Genomic DNA, 16,645 nt, shown 5'->3' with positions numbered 1-16,645 from the left:
TAAAAAAATCTGAAATGTGATGTTACTTACAAACCTCCCGAGAAATGAACAGCCTAGCTGTAATAGCTGAATACTGAACTATTCAATGTTAGCCAGCCTGCCAGGTAACACGACTTAGCTGAATTCGCATGGACACCACCGTTAAATATGTTTTGCCGAAAAAAGCGCCCTTAGATATCAAAAATGTTACCCTTTTGAATTCATGGCAGTCTTAGGTGAAGCATCGAGTGTAATACTGCAGCAGAGAAGGAAGCCAAGAAACAAAAGGAACAAACGCGCGATGCTGCCGCGGACACGGTATCGTGCCCGTATGTTTGTTGCTTTTGTGTTTTGGGTTCCTTCTCTGCTGCAGAATTATAAAAAAATAATAGCTCAGCTATTCACCCTGTTAGAGCCGTCAGTAAACTCTGCGCGAAAGTGGGAACGGGCAGTGAGCAAACTGCAGTCTCAGTGAGTGGGATGAAACCACGTGCTTCTGTTTCCACCAAACGTCCTAGGCTCAGATAATTCCATTGTTCTTGAAGCAACGTTCACCTCTCCACGTGATGGGCCCGCTGATGTCATACAGTTTTAGTTGTTTCCCTCATCTGATTAGAAGACATTGTTCTGAGATTCATACGACAAGAACCTAAAAGAACAATGCGAGGGAAGCTTCTAGGAACGCTGCTACTTACAGACTCTGTGTGCACGACAGTGTCGTTCAAAAAACCCTGCAGGAGATGTAACAACACAGTTCGCTATATTTTTTTAAATATATCGTTTATCGTCAGTCGAGGCATGAAACGTGCTAAATCTTATCGTATTTGTCTGCTTGCAAACAACTTTCTTTGGCTGTAATATAATTAAACAATCCATAATCATCACCAGCCATACCACATCCGAAACAGGGCAAATGCCTTTCTCGTATTCCTAGGATTAACACGGTCTTGTGCCAGCTGCGTCTACTTCGTCGCCCCAAGCTTTGTAATCTCATCCACTAGAAGCTGTGTGCCGTACTGCCAAATACAGGGGCGGCCTAGACCAATCCTGGTGCCTCTCGCCTCTTGCTGTCGCCCCCCACTGATTCGCGGAGGGGAGTGGAATGCTCGTAGGAGGTGCGCATGATCTTGACTGGTCTATGTCGCCCCGGCCTTTCGCAGTGCTGCAAACACCTTCTGAGATGAACTTTCTGGTGCCTCTTGCTACGCTTGCTTCCTCGGAATCCAGTCTGTCGGCCTAAGAGACTTCCGATTATCTCGCCTGCCTTGCCCATGCCCATTTCTTTTTATTTCTGATAAAATGTCTTAACTTGCGTTTTTTTTTTTTCCCTGACCCATTCGACAGGGTTCCTGTCTCGTAACGTTACGCCTACTATTTTTCGCTCCATAGGTCTCTGCCCGCTCCTAAATTTAATTTTAGTTCTACTTTAGTTATACAATTTAGTTGCATGTTTTCTTCTTCGTTATAAAGTATTAGACGCAAGAATACATAGATAACCACGTGGTATTCGTCTGCGACCGCTAAATAATTTATAGTTGAATTTCTTCTGTCATTCTGTTCCCGCTTTCATTTCCTCAACCGAACGATGGCTGTTGCATGTAAGGTGTGTCTAGGTCATGTACAGGGTGATAAATAACTTTGTAATCGCTGATACAGAGCTTTAACTCACTGCAATGCTTAATCCAGGCTACTTTGGCTGCTGGAATGACTACAATCCATGCGGCTGATGAAGCCGAAACCCAGTGAGAAATTCAATCATACATTGTTTAGCGGTCGTAAGCGAATGCTTCGTGGTGATCAGTGTGTCGTGCATTGTTTAATACAGCGTTCAAAAGAGGAAAACACGCAAATAAAATATATTGTGTATATGCTTTAGAATAATAGCCGTTACTAGCACTATACGCCTAATTTAATGCAGGTGAGCTTAGTCAAACGTGCCCCACCAAACCTCAAAGCAAGCATTCTTAGTCAGCGCAGTTATTACTCTAATTTTTAACTGTCTTCACATCAGGGTGGTAACGATGGGCGCAAGACTCCTCCTGGCGTGACGCAGCCAATCAGCTTTTCGTATTTTGTTTCGCCTATCAACGGCGTACAGCAACGCGTGCAACTTAACTGTTCCTCATCTACCAGCGGTATACAGCGACGTAGAAAACTTTAATGTTCTTCATCTATCGAAATTGAAGAAATGGAAATTTCAGTTTCACTACCCATGCAAATTTAAGCTAGACATGTCTTCTGCCGAACTTATAATTTTTCGAGATGATTCCTTTCCTGTGCTATCAATGAGTGGATAGACTTACCTTCGCACATTGCCACTGAAACTAAATTATCTCAATTCTGCCATGGTATGGGGGATTTTCCTGTCGATCACTGCCGCCTTGCATGCGTAATTACGTGGATTAAGTCTAAACTCGGGAGGCAAATATACTGAAGCACGCATGTGTGAGAACTCCATCAAGTGGATGCAGTCTACGGATGCGGCTGCCTCTAAGTTTTCATTAAAGCATGCAGGCTAGCTGCATTAGCCAGAAGGTTTAATTGACCTAATGGTTTATTAGGTGGTTCACGGCAGTTAACTTCTCACTTTGTGTCCTAGCCGGATAACTTTTGCGAGAAAATAGCTTTTATGTAAGACTTTGCCTTTCTTCTTTAGCGTATCTAGAAAGGCCGATCTGGAACTGACCAGAGCAAAAAAGAAATATATCACTTTCCTTTTCCTTCAGCAAAGAACTTGCATGCTCTACAGTTCGGGTCCTTCTTTCGGTTCTTACGCCAGTATCCCGATGTGTTTGCAGCCCAAGTAAATTAAGCCTCAGTTTTGCACTGGGATAAACCGGGTTAAACCGGAAAAGCCGCCTTTGGGTCAATGTATTGCCAGTGGAACCTGTTAAGGCGCCTCGTGGAATCAGTAAGTTACCTGTACCGACTTCTGTCCCTTTCAGTTTCGGTAGTTATTGTGAGTCCCCAGTGGGCTCGCGCACAGAGCACCTATTATAAGCAGGCTCCCGGAACACAAGTGCTGACCCAACGCCTTGGTGGCATTGCCCTGCACTGAGGCCGACTTTCCTTCTGAGTTTTAGTTGAAACGGTGGGAGTAGAATGCGCAAATGATGTGGAGGGGGGTTGTAATGTGCTCAACAGAAGCGCTCAAAAGAGAAGAGGCAAACGCCATCTCCGAAAGATTCTATTAGTGAATTGTCTTTTATAACCTGTTCTGGAAAACAATAACCACTTTAAAAAATGCTCGTGCCACACACACACACACACGCACACACACGCGCACACGCACACGCACGCGCACGCGCACACGCACACGCACACGCACACGCACACACACACACACACACACACACACACACACACACACACACACACACACACACACACACACACACACACACGCACGCACGCACACACACACACACACACGGACATGTACACACACACAAGAAATACTGATGGTCATGGTGAGTTGTTTTAGTTGGTAGGAGTTCACCGGAAAGAACCCGAACTTGATTTTCAACTACACAGCAAAGTCTGTTAGTCCCCTCCACTCCACCCCTCGACTTTGAACATAACTAAAATTATTTTTCCCTGGTGATAACTTCGACATGATCCGTAAGTGGCGAGAATACTCTCTCGAAGCTATGAAATGGACGGGAGTTTACTGTTCCTCTCCTTGACTCGGGGGATGAGTGCCATGGCGTCTTCCACAGGTGACCTCTGCTACCAGTTCGAAGACTCCAGCCCAAGCCTTGTCTTCAGCGACGAGGAAGTCACGGACAAAGTCGTGGCTGTCCAGAAGAAGGTTTCGTCTATCAAGGTACCTTGGCGCTCTAACGCGTCCAGCATCCCAAAGTATAGACTGCGTGAATGCGAATGCATCTCTTTTTAATGCGTTTTTTATACTTTTACTATCTATTTGTGCTCCATTAGACGTGCACCTGTACTTCCGTGTATTTCATAGATACGCGGGTGAAGGCAGATGATTCGTTATCACTTTTTCATACGCCCATACCTGTTATGGAAACACGCGAACGCCTTTGTGGGTCTGGGACTGTACTCTTTAAGGACCTACTGATTTTTTATCATAGGGCTCACAACGCCATTATCTGTCATTACTGCTGAAGAGGGTAAAGGGGGGGGGGGGGGGGAAATAAAACATACATGCAGGTAGGAAAGAAAAAAAAACGTTATGATAAAGACAACACACTAACGTCATTCGTAAATGATGTCATAGCGGGAAAGAAAGTGCATAATAAGGTAATATGGACAGCACTTCCCATAGCAACCATGTTCTCGAAAAAAAAATACGTATTATAGAGGTCGGTTCTGCACCTGCCTTCTTGTATGCCTTGAATTGATGATCTCTTCGTAATTACATATTAAACAAATGCATTAATCTGCCTTCTGCTAATCATTCGTTCAGCTTCATGTAACATATACACCCTTAAACAGACCCTCATTGACACTAAAGAATTTTCACGCGTAAAACTAATAACCGGAAGCTTGAATTTGCGTCACCTACATATTTCAGACCCTGAGCAAGCATATTTATTTATTTATTTATTTATTTATTTATTTATTTATTTATTTATTTATTTATTTATTTATTTATTTATTTATTTATTTATTTATTTATTTATTTATTTATTTATTTATTTATTTATTTATTTGAATACCTTCAGGGCCCGTGGGGGCATTACAGAAGGGAGTGGAATGCATGAGAAGAAAATATTCACATAGCACAAGAAGTATGCCAAAACAGAAACGATGCAAAAAAGTAGGACCAACTACAAAATACAAAAAAGTAGCAAAATATATTACAGGGAATAATTATGCCCTTCAACAGCAGATCTAACAAAACAGGGTCGATAAGAGTAGCAATTGAGGGGGTAGGTGGTTCCATTCGTTGCTGGTTTTCGGAATAAATGAGTGAAAATATGCGTTAGTGCGGCAAAAAGGATGTCTACTTTATAAGGGTGGTTTGAACGGGGTGAAATATGCGTATGGGTTCAGAGAGAAGTGCTTATTTAAGATGATGGTTGTAGCGATAAATTTTATGCAAGAGAAATAAGCGAGAGACTTTTCTTGGAAAAGATTGAAGTGGAAGGTTCCAGGTAGCTTTCATTTTTTTCTATACTGGATAAACGCGAGTAGTTTTGAAGTATGAATCGCGCGCTGCGATTTTGCACAGGCTCCAATATTTGGGTGAGACAATCAAGACCGCGGAATCCCACACCAAACATGAATATTCCAATTTTGAATGCATAAGTGTTTGATAGAGTAGGAGGTTTAAGGAGAAAGGTGCCATAGAGAAATTACGCCTTAAAATCCAAGCATGCGAGTGGCATTGCTGCAAATGAAGTTTATATGTGTTTGCCAGGATAGATTGTTGGTTATGTAAACACGTAGGTATATATAAGATGTTACGTGTTCTAGGGAAAGATCCTCGATCTGGTAGTTAAAAACGTCAGTGAAAACAGGAGGTATGTTCCGGGGAAATTCGCTAAGCTTTCCCTTATTAGGGTAAGACGCAGTTTTCAGATGTTACACCATTCGGATATGTTATTAATGTCAGACTGAAGTTGGGTAGAGTCAGAGAGAGAAGAAAGTATTCTGTAAATTACGCAGTCATCGGCGAACGACATAATAGAATAATTAATATGGTCAGGCAAATTATTAATGTAGATAAGAAAAAAATTGGCAGTGGCTTAGCTTTGGTTAAGCCTGGTAAATTGCGCTAGCGATGGCCGCATGGCTACGCTTGTGTGTTCGCTTGTGGCGTAGCTTGTGTGGTTCGATAGTTTGGCTATAAAGTAACACATATGACACGCAGTGGTTGCGACTGTTCTTCCAGCGATTCTTTAGCGCGCTGTCTTCGCTTGGTGGCATTTCAGCGTTCCTGAACAGTCATGTGTTCATCAGTAGCCGACGAGGTGGAAGCACTCGCAGAGCTAGAACGCAGTCGCCGAGCTACATCTTGTGCACGACGCTCTTCATGTTCTTCCACTGTGCACGTTGTCGCTTCCTTGCCGCAGCTTGTCGCTGACACCTCTCTTAAGCAGCCTGAATAGCATAGCTACAGTGAACTAGAGCATGGCAAAGCAATCACGCTGAGGCCGAAACAACGGCGAACCATTTGTACGGCGATGCATCGGCGCGCCGACGGTGCCGCCATCTGGCGGAGCTCGACTGAAGCGGTTGCTAGGCAACGGCGCACCACCTGCTCGGCTGTTCTATGTCAAGCCATGGCCGGTCTCGAGGGAGAGCGCGCGCTCTCCCTCAAGACCGGCCATGGTCAAGCGTGGCGTCCGCCGGGGATACGCAACGGCTCAAAGCCTGGCGAAATATTGCTATCGTAAAAAAACGTAATGGCCCGAGCACAGAACCCTGGGATTCTGGAGCTGGAGAAGGATAAGAGTTATTGGCATATACAAACTGTGTTCTGTTGAGAAGAAATTTTTCAATCCACGCTAAAATGTTGAGATTATTGAGATGTTGAGATTATCTTCAAACAAAGTAAATGATTGTTAACAAGATCAAACGATTTGGAGAAATCAAGGAATATGCAGTCGAAGCAGGATCCGGAGTGGATGGCTGCAAGAAGGCCATCAGTGAAGGATATGAGCTGCGTCTATGAAAACGTTTTGCGAAACCATGGTGATGCGTCGTAAAGAACGAGTTATTTTCAAGGAAATTAAACAGATTGGAATATATTATATACTCAAAAATTTTTCATACACCCTAGTTATGGAAATAGAGTTAGTAGGTGAAAGCGCGTCACCGGACTTAAATAGGGGGACCACCTTTCCCACCTTCAAATCGTTTGGTAACACTGAAGAATTCAAAGATTGTGTAAACAGCTTAGACAAAGTTATGAGTACGTATCTGTACTCATCAAGAATTTCGAGTTAATACCATCTACGCCTGAATATAAAGACAGTTTTAAATTCCTAATTAAGTTCCGTACATCGACACAGTCAATAATTTCAGTGTGTCGGAGGAAAATTTTTGTCGTCAATGTAAGGCAGAGAAACAGACTGTAATCGTGAGAAGATATTTGAAAGCACCTCATTAAATGCATCCCAACATATTTCACTGGGTATGACAGCGCCATTTTCATCATATAAAGTTATCATGTTGGCTTTTGGGCCACTAATAAAGTTTCAGAATTTTTTAGCATCTGTGACCAGTAAAGAAGGCAGGGTCTGGGGAAAAAAGACGTGTTTAGCATTCTTGAGTGCACTTATGTATGTACAAAAGGCTCGTACAAAAGCCTTGAAAAATCACGTTGTGCGTTTTTTTCTGATTCTTCGCGCCACTCCAGAGCGACGCTACTAAAAGGTCGAGCTCAGTTCGAAGACTTATAGTGAACCGCCACAACTCTTTTTCATAAGTTGTATCATCGTGCACTTCTTCGCGAGAATTTTTCTTTTTTTGACCCTGCGACTGCCATTCCTCCGCACCATGACTATTCATGCAAATTTAAGTTAGCCATCTCATCTGCCGAAGTTGTCATTTTGCAAGATCACTCATTTCCCGCACTACCAAGGGTTGGAACGACTTACCTTCACACATTAGCATCGAAACTAATTTATCCAAGTTTCGAGAGGCTTTCCGTTCATGGCACTGCCGCCCAGGAATTTTTTTTTTTTTTTCCCTAAAGCGTCTTGCCCTGTAATACATTCTATTAGTGTTCAACCAACCATCGATGTATGCATACAATTTCTCTCCGATGTTTAGCTCGCTGTCCTTTCTGTTTTTGTCCTTTTCATGTATAATTTTTTTGCCTTTTCTTCGCTTTTTTTCTGCCTATCAGATGTTCTCTCTCGGAAGTATCTGTTCTTTTTCTTTCATGAATAGTGTTACTTAGCTGTATTCGCTGTTCGTGATGAGGATGAAGAAGTGCAACAGACTCCGAGAAGACGACGACACTGAGTGTTGTGAAAACGGTGCCCTCATCAACGTTAGTTGTGCGGGCACTTAGACCGTTGTTACTTAGACGACGTCATTGTTTTCTCGTCCACTTTTGACAGCCACCTCTCTCGCCTTTCTACCATTCTCGAGCTATTCCGCCGCGCCGGCCTTCAACTCAACTCAAAGAAATGCAGTTTCGGCCATCGGGAAATCAAAGTGCTTGGTCACTTGGTTAATGCTTCCGGTGTTCAGCCCGACCCTGACAAGATACGTGCCGTCAGAGATTTTCCCACTCCGCGTTCATCCAGCGATGTCCGAAGCTTCATAGGCCTATGTTCCTATTTCCGACGATTCGTCCCGAACTTCGCAGTCCTTGCTCGTCCGCTCACCCAACTTCTCAAGAAAGACGTTTCATTCTATTGGGGGCCAGAACAAGTTGCAGCTTTCTCAGAGCTTATTGCTGCTCTAACTACTCCACCAGTCTTGGCCCACTTCAACCCTTCCGCCAATACTGAACTCCGTACCGACGCAAGTGGCCATGGAATAGGAGCTATTCTCGCTCAGCGACAACACGGCCGTACAAGGGTGATTACGTATGCCAGCCGCCTCCTCTCAACACCCGAACAAAATTATTCTATTACAGAGCGAGAGTGCCTGGCGCTTGTCTGGGCTATTACGAAATTCCGCCCTTATTTGTTTGGCCGCCATTTTACTGTGATAACAGACCATCATGCCTTGTGCTGGCTTTCCTCTCTCAAAGATCCTACTGGCCGTTTGGGGCGCTGGGCGCTACGATTACAAGAATACACCTTTTTCGACGTGTACAAGTCCGGCCGGCTTCACCAAGATGCAGACTGTTTGTCACGTCATCCCGTCGACTCCCCTAGTCCTACAGACTCTGACGATGATGCATATGTCTTATCTGTCTCCGCCTTTGCCAACATTGCCAAGGAACAGCACCTAAATCCTTCTCTGCCTTCCATTATCCTCCGTCTTACCGCCGACCGCCCTGACCCATCTCTCGCCTTATTTGTGCTCCACGAGAACACCCTATACCGACGTAATATGCGACCAAATGGCACAGACCTTTTGCTCGTCGTTCCACAACACCTGCGTTCCACCATCCTTGAACAGTTCCATGATGCTCCCACGGCTGGCCACTTGGGTGTCTCTCGCACATACGACAGCCTGCGCCGACGTTTCTACTGGCCGGGGCTCTACCGCTCTGTCCAGCACTACATTGCCGCGTGTGAACTGTGTCAGCATCGGAAGAAGCCCACAATTTTGCCTTCAGGTCATATGCAGCCGATAACCATACCAACTGACCCATTTTCCCGTATAGGCGTTGACCTCCTTGGCCCCTTTCCAGTTTCCACCTCGGGGAACAAATGGATCGCCGTCGCCACCGATTACGCTACTCGGTACGCTATTACCCGAGCCATCCCGACCAGCTGCGCCACAGACGTCGCTGACTTCCTTCTAGAAAACGTAATTCTTCATCATGGTGCTCCTCGCGAACTACTAACTGACCGTGGCCACTGTTTCCTGTCGCGAGTGGTTGACGAAATTCTCCGTTCGTGTTCCGTCCGCCACAAATTCACCACCGCATATCACCCCCAGACCAACGGCCTCACTGAACGTCTAAACCGTACCCTCACAGACATGCTGGCCATGTATGTGTCTGACGACCATCGAGATTGGGACGTTCATCTTCCCTTTGTCACATTCGCGTACAATTCATCTGTCAACTCTACCGCTGGATACTCCCCATTTTATTTATTATTTGGCCGACACCCGTTACTACCCTTCGACACCTCTCTACCCGCGGCAGACGCCACCAGTACTTACACCAGTGATGCCGTCACCCGTGCTCATGATGCCCGCCGGATAGCTCATGCCAGGCTCTCTGCATCCCAAGACTCTCAAAAGATCCGGTACGACAGCCGCCACCGTGATGTCCACTACACTCCTGGATCTCTCGTTTTGCTGTGGCTCCCGTGCCGTCGAGTGGGCTTGTGTGAAAAACTTTTGCCCCGTTACACTGGCCCTTACCGTGTTTTGCGCCCCGTGACCGACGTCACCTACGAAGTTGAATCTGTGGTTCCGAAGTCCACGTCCACAGCTCCAACCTCCGAAATAGTGCATGTGTCCCGTCTAAAGCCCTATCATCAACGTTCTATTTCGCTAACATAGATCGCACCGGGACTGTGCTTTTCCCGCGGGGGGGGGGGGGGGGGGGATAGTGTTACTTAGCTGTATTCGCTGTTCGTGATGAGGATGAAGAAGTGCAACAGACTCCGAGAAGACGATGACACTGAGTGTTGTGAAAACGGTGCCCTCATCAACGTTAGTTGTGCGGACAGCTTTGGGACTGTAAATCTTCCACGTAACAATATGATTGTACTTTAATCAGTTTTGTTTAAATCATCGCTATTTCTCCCTTCCCATGTGTATTCCAAGTACGTATTTGTTTAAAACTCTCAAACTCAGGGCCCTTGCAGGAGTTTTGAATTAATTAATTAATGATCGGTGTTAAATACGTATTGTATCTCGTCAATGTCTGTTGTTGAATTTAAAATATTTTGAACAATTTTAGATGGTGAATTTGCCTGCGTTTTGGTAGTGTGTCCAGACGCAAGGTTTCTTTCACGATTGAAACGCTAAAATTCAGGTCATAATTATTAAAAACGAAACAAATGGCGAGATTCTGACCGCTTTCTAATTTGCCTAATGTCAAGTGCAGGTTTCGGAACCACTTCGTTACGCGTCTCGTTATTATGAAGGCAGTCTCGTATGAAAGCACCAAGCGGCTAATCAATCCCGGCCTCGGCGGCAGCTTTTCGATGGAGGCGAAAAGCAAGGCGCCCGTGTGCTGTGCGATGTCAGTGCACGTTAAAGAACCCCAGGCGGTCGAAATTACCGGAGTCCTCCACTACGGCGTCTCTCATAGCCTGAGTTGCTTTGGGACGTTAAACCCCACAAACCAAACCAAACCAAACCAAGCGGCTAATCATGGAAATCACAACGTTGCGAGTCCCCCTGTCGATGTTGTCGCAAGCCCTGGCAAGCTTCGACATGCAACCAATGGCGAGGTCCTGCCACCGGCGAGTCAATAGTCCGGTCGCTTCCCACGGACGCTTGAAAGCCATATGTACCTACGTCAGCAAACGATAGTGACCGATGCCATAGGACCATGAACATCGTATAATGGGTGCTTTACAGCCTCTGGTAAGCGGTCCTTCGCGGTCACAGCTCCGCGCTTGGGCTCTTTTTGTAGCCACGCGATCACGGACAGACAACAAGCTCCATAGTTAGCTTTTTTTTTTTTTTATGCAGTGTATGGTGTGTGAAGGATTGACCTGGCTGCTGATTCAAGGGACGCACGCTTGGGAATGAGTATAAGGCAGTGACAAGCAAACTGAGCCTCTCGGAGAACACGGCTTTTATTCTCCAGTAAGTGAAAAAAATTAAATCACCGAGCAAGCCGAAAAAAATAAACTGAAATGATGAGCAAAATAATAGGCGACAGCGTTTATTGTTTCATAATGATACCTGACGGAACTCGCATGCAGCTGCATAAATGGCAAGACTTGGAGGCAAAAAACGAGGCATAGATTCAACTGCAAGCATTGATACTAGTGTAATAAGCACGGCCTTTGTTCCACTCAGCCTGAGCATCAGCCGCCATTCGCAGACGCTGGTGGTGTTCGGCAGCCACGCCGCCGCACTGCCGTTTGCTCCGCTGAGGAGAACGCCACTTTCGGAGTGCCAGGCGCCGCAGGCAACGGCAGACCCCGCCAGCTTGCTGTTCGTTCTCTACTCGAGCGGCACCACGGGCAAGCCCAAAGGCGTCATGATTTCGCATCGAAACGCCGTCGCCCAGTTCATCGCTGCGAGGTGAGGACTACGCCCGATTATAACAACTTCTTAAATGGTTCCCTAACAGCGGTCGAATGACATTAAATATTTGCCCTCAGCGACGACCATGTCCTTCGGGTTGGCTAGGCCGCCTCCAGTGCAGCATGCGTGGTGGAAGATTCACTCATATTTTCGAGCCACAATCACGCCATGGCTGCATGTTCTGCATAACAGCTAGCGTAAAATCTCGTAAGACCCAACTAGACATGCAATCAGTGCAGAAAGACCAGTGCCTTGTAGTCTGAGCTGTGACACCGAACGCTAAGGGTATACCTTAAAAAAAAAAAAAAAATAAAAGTAAACTGTTTATCAAGACTGGCTTCGTGTAAATTGTAAAGCTTCGTGTTTGCTAGCAGATCTTGGCGCCTTCCAAGCTCTTGCAGTTCCAGTAAAAGGCGTGCCTTGTCTATTTCTCGTTTTTTGCACACATTTTTGAATCATTGATTATTACTGTTATGCCACTAAGAACGATAAAGAAAGCTATGCTTTAAGACAGTATTTTCCTTTTCCTCGAGGGTGACAACAGTAGAGGCATTTTACTTTCACCTGACGATAAGAGGGGGGGGGGGGGGCAGTCAAGCTGCGGTTCCCTCATCGTTGATGATAAATAAAGCTTATCAATACCAAAGTAAAGAGTTTGAGAGTGCCGTCATGAACGTATAGTTATAGAGCACGTTTTCTAGTTTTGCACTACGTCTAGCACTAGCTATTACTACTGCAACGAAGCGAAAGCCTGGGAAGGGACGCTTAACAGGTGGTATTGTAAAAACATTACAATCACCACCACCCGCATACTTCCTTCTCAAATCAAACGGTTCTCTCATTAAGCTAAAGCAGACCTTGTCAGGCACACTTTATTTGCAAGAAATTTTGTGTACATCAAGATAGTGGCTGGCCTTTTACTGTATCAGCGGCTACCGCGAATGGCCAGGATGCCAGTTGGTAGTGAACCTCCATCTCGGAACATGCAGAACGAGGGGCGCGCATCCCTTATTCTTTAATTCCACCAGATTAGACGAAGTGCACTGGCGAAACTGTAACAAGTGTCTGTCAAAACTGTAAAAAACTGCACCCTCTTCAGTGAGTTTCTTAAATGCACAGTATTTTTTATTTTATTTTCGCAGGAGCGCATGGAAGTAGCGGGATATGTTAGTCACTTAGTATCACTAGGTTAGTAGCAGGTAGCTGAGGCGTGAACTGCGCCCCGATTCCTGGTCACGGAGACCTTCACCATGCTTACAGAAATTCGCTCTCCTTTCCTTCGTTTTCGGTGACAGTGCACCTCCCAAATCTCCTTTCACTGCTGTCCTCCTTGGCGTCACTCCTTTCACCCACGCGTCCGGCGTGCTCGTCGTGAACACCACCTTCGCCCGAGGAGATGCAATGGTGATTGTTTCCTCCCCCGAGCCTAGTGTTGTCATCCCTGCCATTGCCAAGCACAAGGTAAGCGAACGCAAAGCGGCAGCGCGAAAATAAACTTTCAATTTCCTTAAGAACTGTACCGCGTCACGACTGCGATCCTAATGCGGAATGTTAATGATCTCGCATCGCCGAAACTCATCAAGTACCCTATAGCTATTGAGAGAAGAGCGGAAAATGCTTAGCACTGCGCATCACAGTTCGAACGCTTTGCAGCCACTGCTATTACCTGGATGCCTGCTCGTAACGAATCCTTATTCGGTGAGTTAATTGGGAACTATACGTGAGCATATCCAAAAAATGTGTAGCACTATGAGAGTGTAGTGTCACTTCGAAAACACCGCTGTTTTTCGCTCCTACCGACATCACCCCTCTAGCAAATGGTGCGGATTTCAGGGGCCATTGTTGACTGTGCCCAGCCATTTATACCAATGACAGTGCGCGCCTTCAAAAGTATCGTATGACGTATTATAGCAATCGCCACATTATTGGATGACACGCCACATGACGCTGGGCGACAAACCCTGCATCACGCACGCATTGCGTCGCTCTAAGATGTTGCCAAAAGGCTTAAATGTTTTTGAAAATAAAACTTTCGCGGTGCAAAAAAAAAAAAAAAATAAAGAAATTGGCGTCCGTTATCACTGCATTGAACTGCGCAAAGCGGAAAAAATTAAGGAGCATAAGGGTATCCTCTCGAATAATGCACATACTCTTTAGTACACAGTCGTCAGACACCACTTCAGGGGAAGGACGACATAATGCACAGAAACACCCGCCTCGCTTGTTCCCACGCCGTACAAACATGCCTTGCATATCTGTAATTTTTGTCATTTTTCTTTAAGTGGAATTAATGTTCTTATAATACTAGATCATTTAGGCCATCTGGTGACTGTTAGTTCACATTGCATGCTATGTTTAAGCAAACAAGTGCAGGAAAAAAAAAGGAAGGGGGGGGGGGGGGGTCTGCTCTGTTATAAGATACGTAAGGAAGGGGCCACCACCAGCCGCTGACGCAAAGGGAAGCGCAGGGGACATTTTCCTGTTCGTCAATGTGCAAATAATAACGTGATTAGGCCTAACTGATTAGAAGATAGAAGAAAAAACAATCACGTGCCGCCGGTGGGATTCGAACCCACGACCTGCTAATTTCGATTTCGGTGCTCTATTATTGAGTTACGGCGACGACTGCTAATTCCACTTTCTCGGCTATTTGTGTCACGTATAACATATATTGTCACAGACCAGACGAAGCGCAGAACGGCCGAGGTTTATTCGCCCAAACCAGAGCCAGCTCGAGCCCACCTCACGCGAGCCTTCGTCCTCGTCATGTTTAGCGCGCACGTTGCTCTAGCCAGGCCCCTGGCAATATACCCTTGAGAGTGTCCGCCAGAGCCACCCTCCACAAATGTGGCGTGGTCTAACGGGAAAGGCGGAAGCTAACGCTATGACGTCAAGGTCGCTAGATTACCCGTTAGATGACGTTCAAAGTGGCATTCGCGGTAGCACAGGCGTTCCTCGTCCGCCACTATTGTGAAGGGCGGCGCTAGCGGACGCTCTCAAAGACGCTGGCGGACGCAACATAAATACCCAAATGAGAGAGCACTGGACGCAAAATTCGGAGGTCATATCCCACCTGCGGCATGTGGTTGTTTTTTCTTCTACTTTGTAGTCATTCGCCTCCATGTTTAATTATTACTTCCCATTTATCAACACCTAAACAAACCTCCTATGCTTTCCTTTGTGTCACTGGCTGTTTGCTCCTTATGACGTTTTAATCACCGTTTCGTTTTACGCGTGACGTTACATTCCATGCGAGCGTTGGGGCGTGTTCGAAATTCCCGCCAAGATCATGCGGCTGTGATATCACGAACGTGACGACCAATCAGCATTTTTGCGACAGGTTAATAGGCGGCGACGGGGCAACGGCGGGTTTATGCATTCTATGCAGATTCGAATACATAAACTATAGAATATGTCAAAGCCATGAGTATCGCGCAACTAGTATAAACGTGTCCAGTGGCGTCAATTCTTCAACGTAAACTCCGGCTGCTTTTCTCTCTCTCTTTTTTTTAAGAAGGAAACCTTTCTAGGTTCACGGTGAGGTTCGTGTCCGTCCTCTGGATGTACCCGCCGGGAGTGTTCCCCGCATAAAATTTAAAGAAATCTGTCTCCACGGAGCCTCAGTCCCTCCGATCCCCAGCCGGGCGTTCTAACCACTGCTCCACGCCGGGCTTTCTTTTTAAAAAATGGTATTTATTACGGGCTCTTGAGAAGTCGATCGTAATTATCCCGGTAGTAACGCCGACAATGACGATGCAGTTAGTGATAACTATGATGATGATAGTAGTGATGATAATGACGCTGAAGTTATAAGGTAATGATGGTAGTAGCGATGACACTGACTGTGGATTTAGTTGGCAATGACGACACTAGTGCTGACGATGACGATGATGATGATGGCAGTAGGGATGAATATGGCGATGCAGCTAGACAAGAGCCATGCAAAGTGGCTTTCGCCATTTCCGCTTTTAAGCAGACGTAAGCGTAGCCTTGTAACATTTTTGTTTGTTTGTTTGTTTTTGCTCGTATTTGAAAGTAAGCTTTCTTTCGAGGGCTTTCGCAGCTTTCGTGGGCTTTCGTGGTACCACTAAATAAACCCGTGACCATGCAAACTACGTTGATGATATCATCGTGTTCGATTAATGGCTACGGTGCACATGGTCTGCGGCTCTTTTTCATAAAGTCGGAGTTATGGCAGAGCTGATGGCACCGAGACCACACGAGATAATCTAGACATGTTTTTTCTACACGAAACCGAAACTGAGCGAATTAGATATGCAGGAGGCACGGTGAAAATGGGACGTCCCCTGACAGACATGTTGCAGGGGTGTCGTGACGCTGGGGCTACGTCGACCCGGCCTTCACTTGGTAGCGTGCAGAGACTCGGGGTTGAAGTAGGATTGAATCTTCGAAGTTGGTGAAATATGTACAAGCAGGTTTAATGGCACTTTGAGAAACTTATTTACAAGATTATTTACACGAAAAAGAAGGGTACATCAGCAAAATGGCAAGCGTTAAGAGTTCATAGCGAGAAGCGACTGGATGAGCCGTTTACCCAGGGCCCAGAGCGACATTTCGTGCTCTGCAGCGTCCTTAAAAACCCCTATGTCCAGCCCCTCTCTGAAGATGCTGACCAACCAAATCCAGGGCACGCCCCTCAGGTATCGGCATCCAATCGAACACATCACTGCACTGATGGTCTGAAGCACTGACTGGTCCGGCAATCATTCGTTGGGCGTGATCACTTGTTGGCGGGAAAAGCTTTGGAACGGCGAGGAGAGGAGGTACATTTCTATTCTTCAGTAAAGAAACCACAGGCTGGTTCTGACAAGTGGTTTTACTT

General features: G+C 45.9%; 1 protein-coding gene across 1 annotated transcript in view; it reads left to right on the top strand.

Moving 5' to 3' along the window:
• LOC146205040 (luciferin 4-monooxygenase-like) overlaps window positions 1–16,645 on the top strand; it is a 56,684-nt gene that overhangs the window by 16,444 nt on the left and 23,595 nt on the right. The window contains exons 4-6 of the mRNA XM_084589726.1: window positions 3,699–3,805; window positions 11,597–11,799; window positions 13,098–13,263. Coding sequence (XP_084445852.1) covers window positions 3,699–3,805; window positions 11,597–11,799; window positions 13,098–13,263 — 476 coding nt within the window. The remainder of the gene's footprint in view (window positions 1–3,698; window positions 3,806–11,596; window positions 11,800–13,097; window positions 13,264–16,645) is intronic.

The sequence above is a fragment of the Amblyomma maculatum genome, chromosome 1, assembly GCF_055883805.1.
Source record: "Amblyomma maculatum isolate TAMU_Amacu chromosome 1, ASM5588380v1, whole genome shotgun sequence".
NCBI classification, from domain to species: Eukaryota; Metazoa; Arthropoda; class Arachnida; order Ixodida; family Ixodidae; genus Amblyomma; species Amblyomma maculatum.
This window is presented reverse-complemented; position numbering and strand designations above follow the sequence as displayed.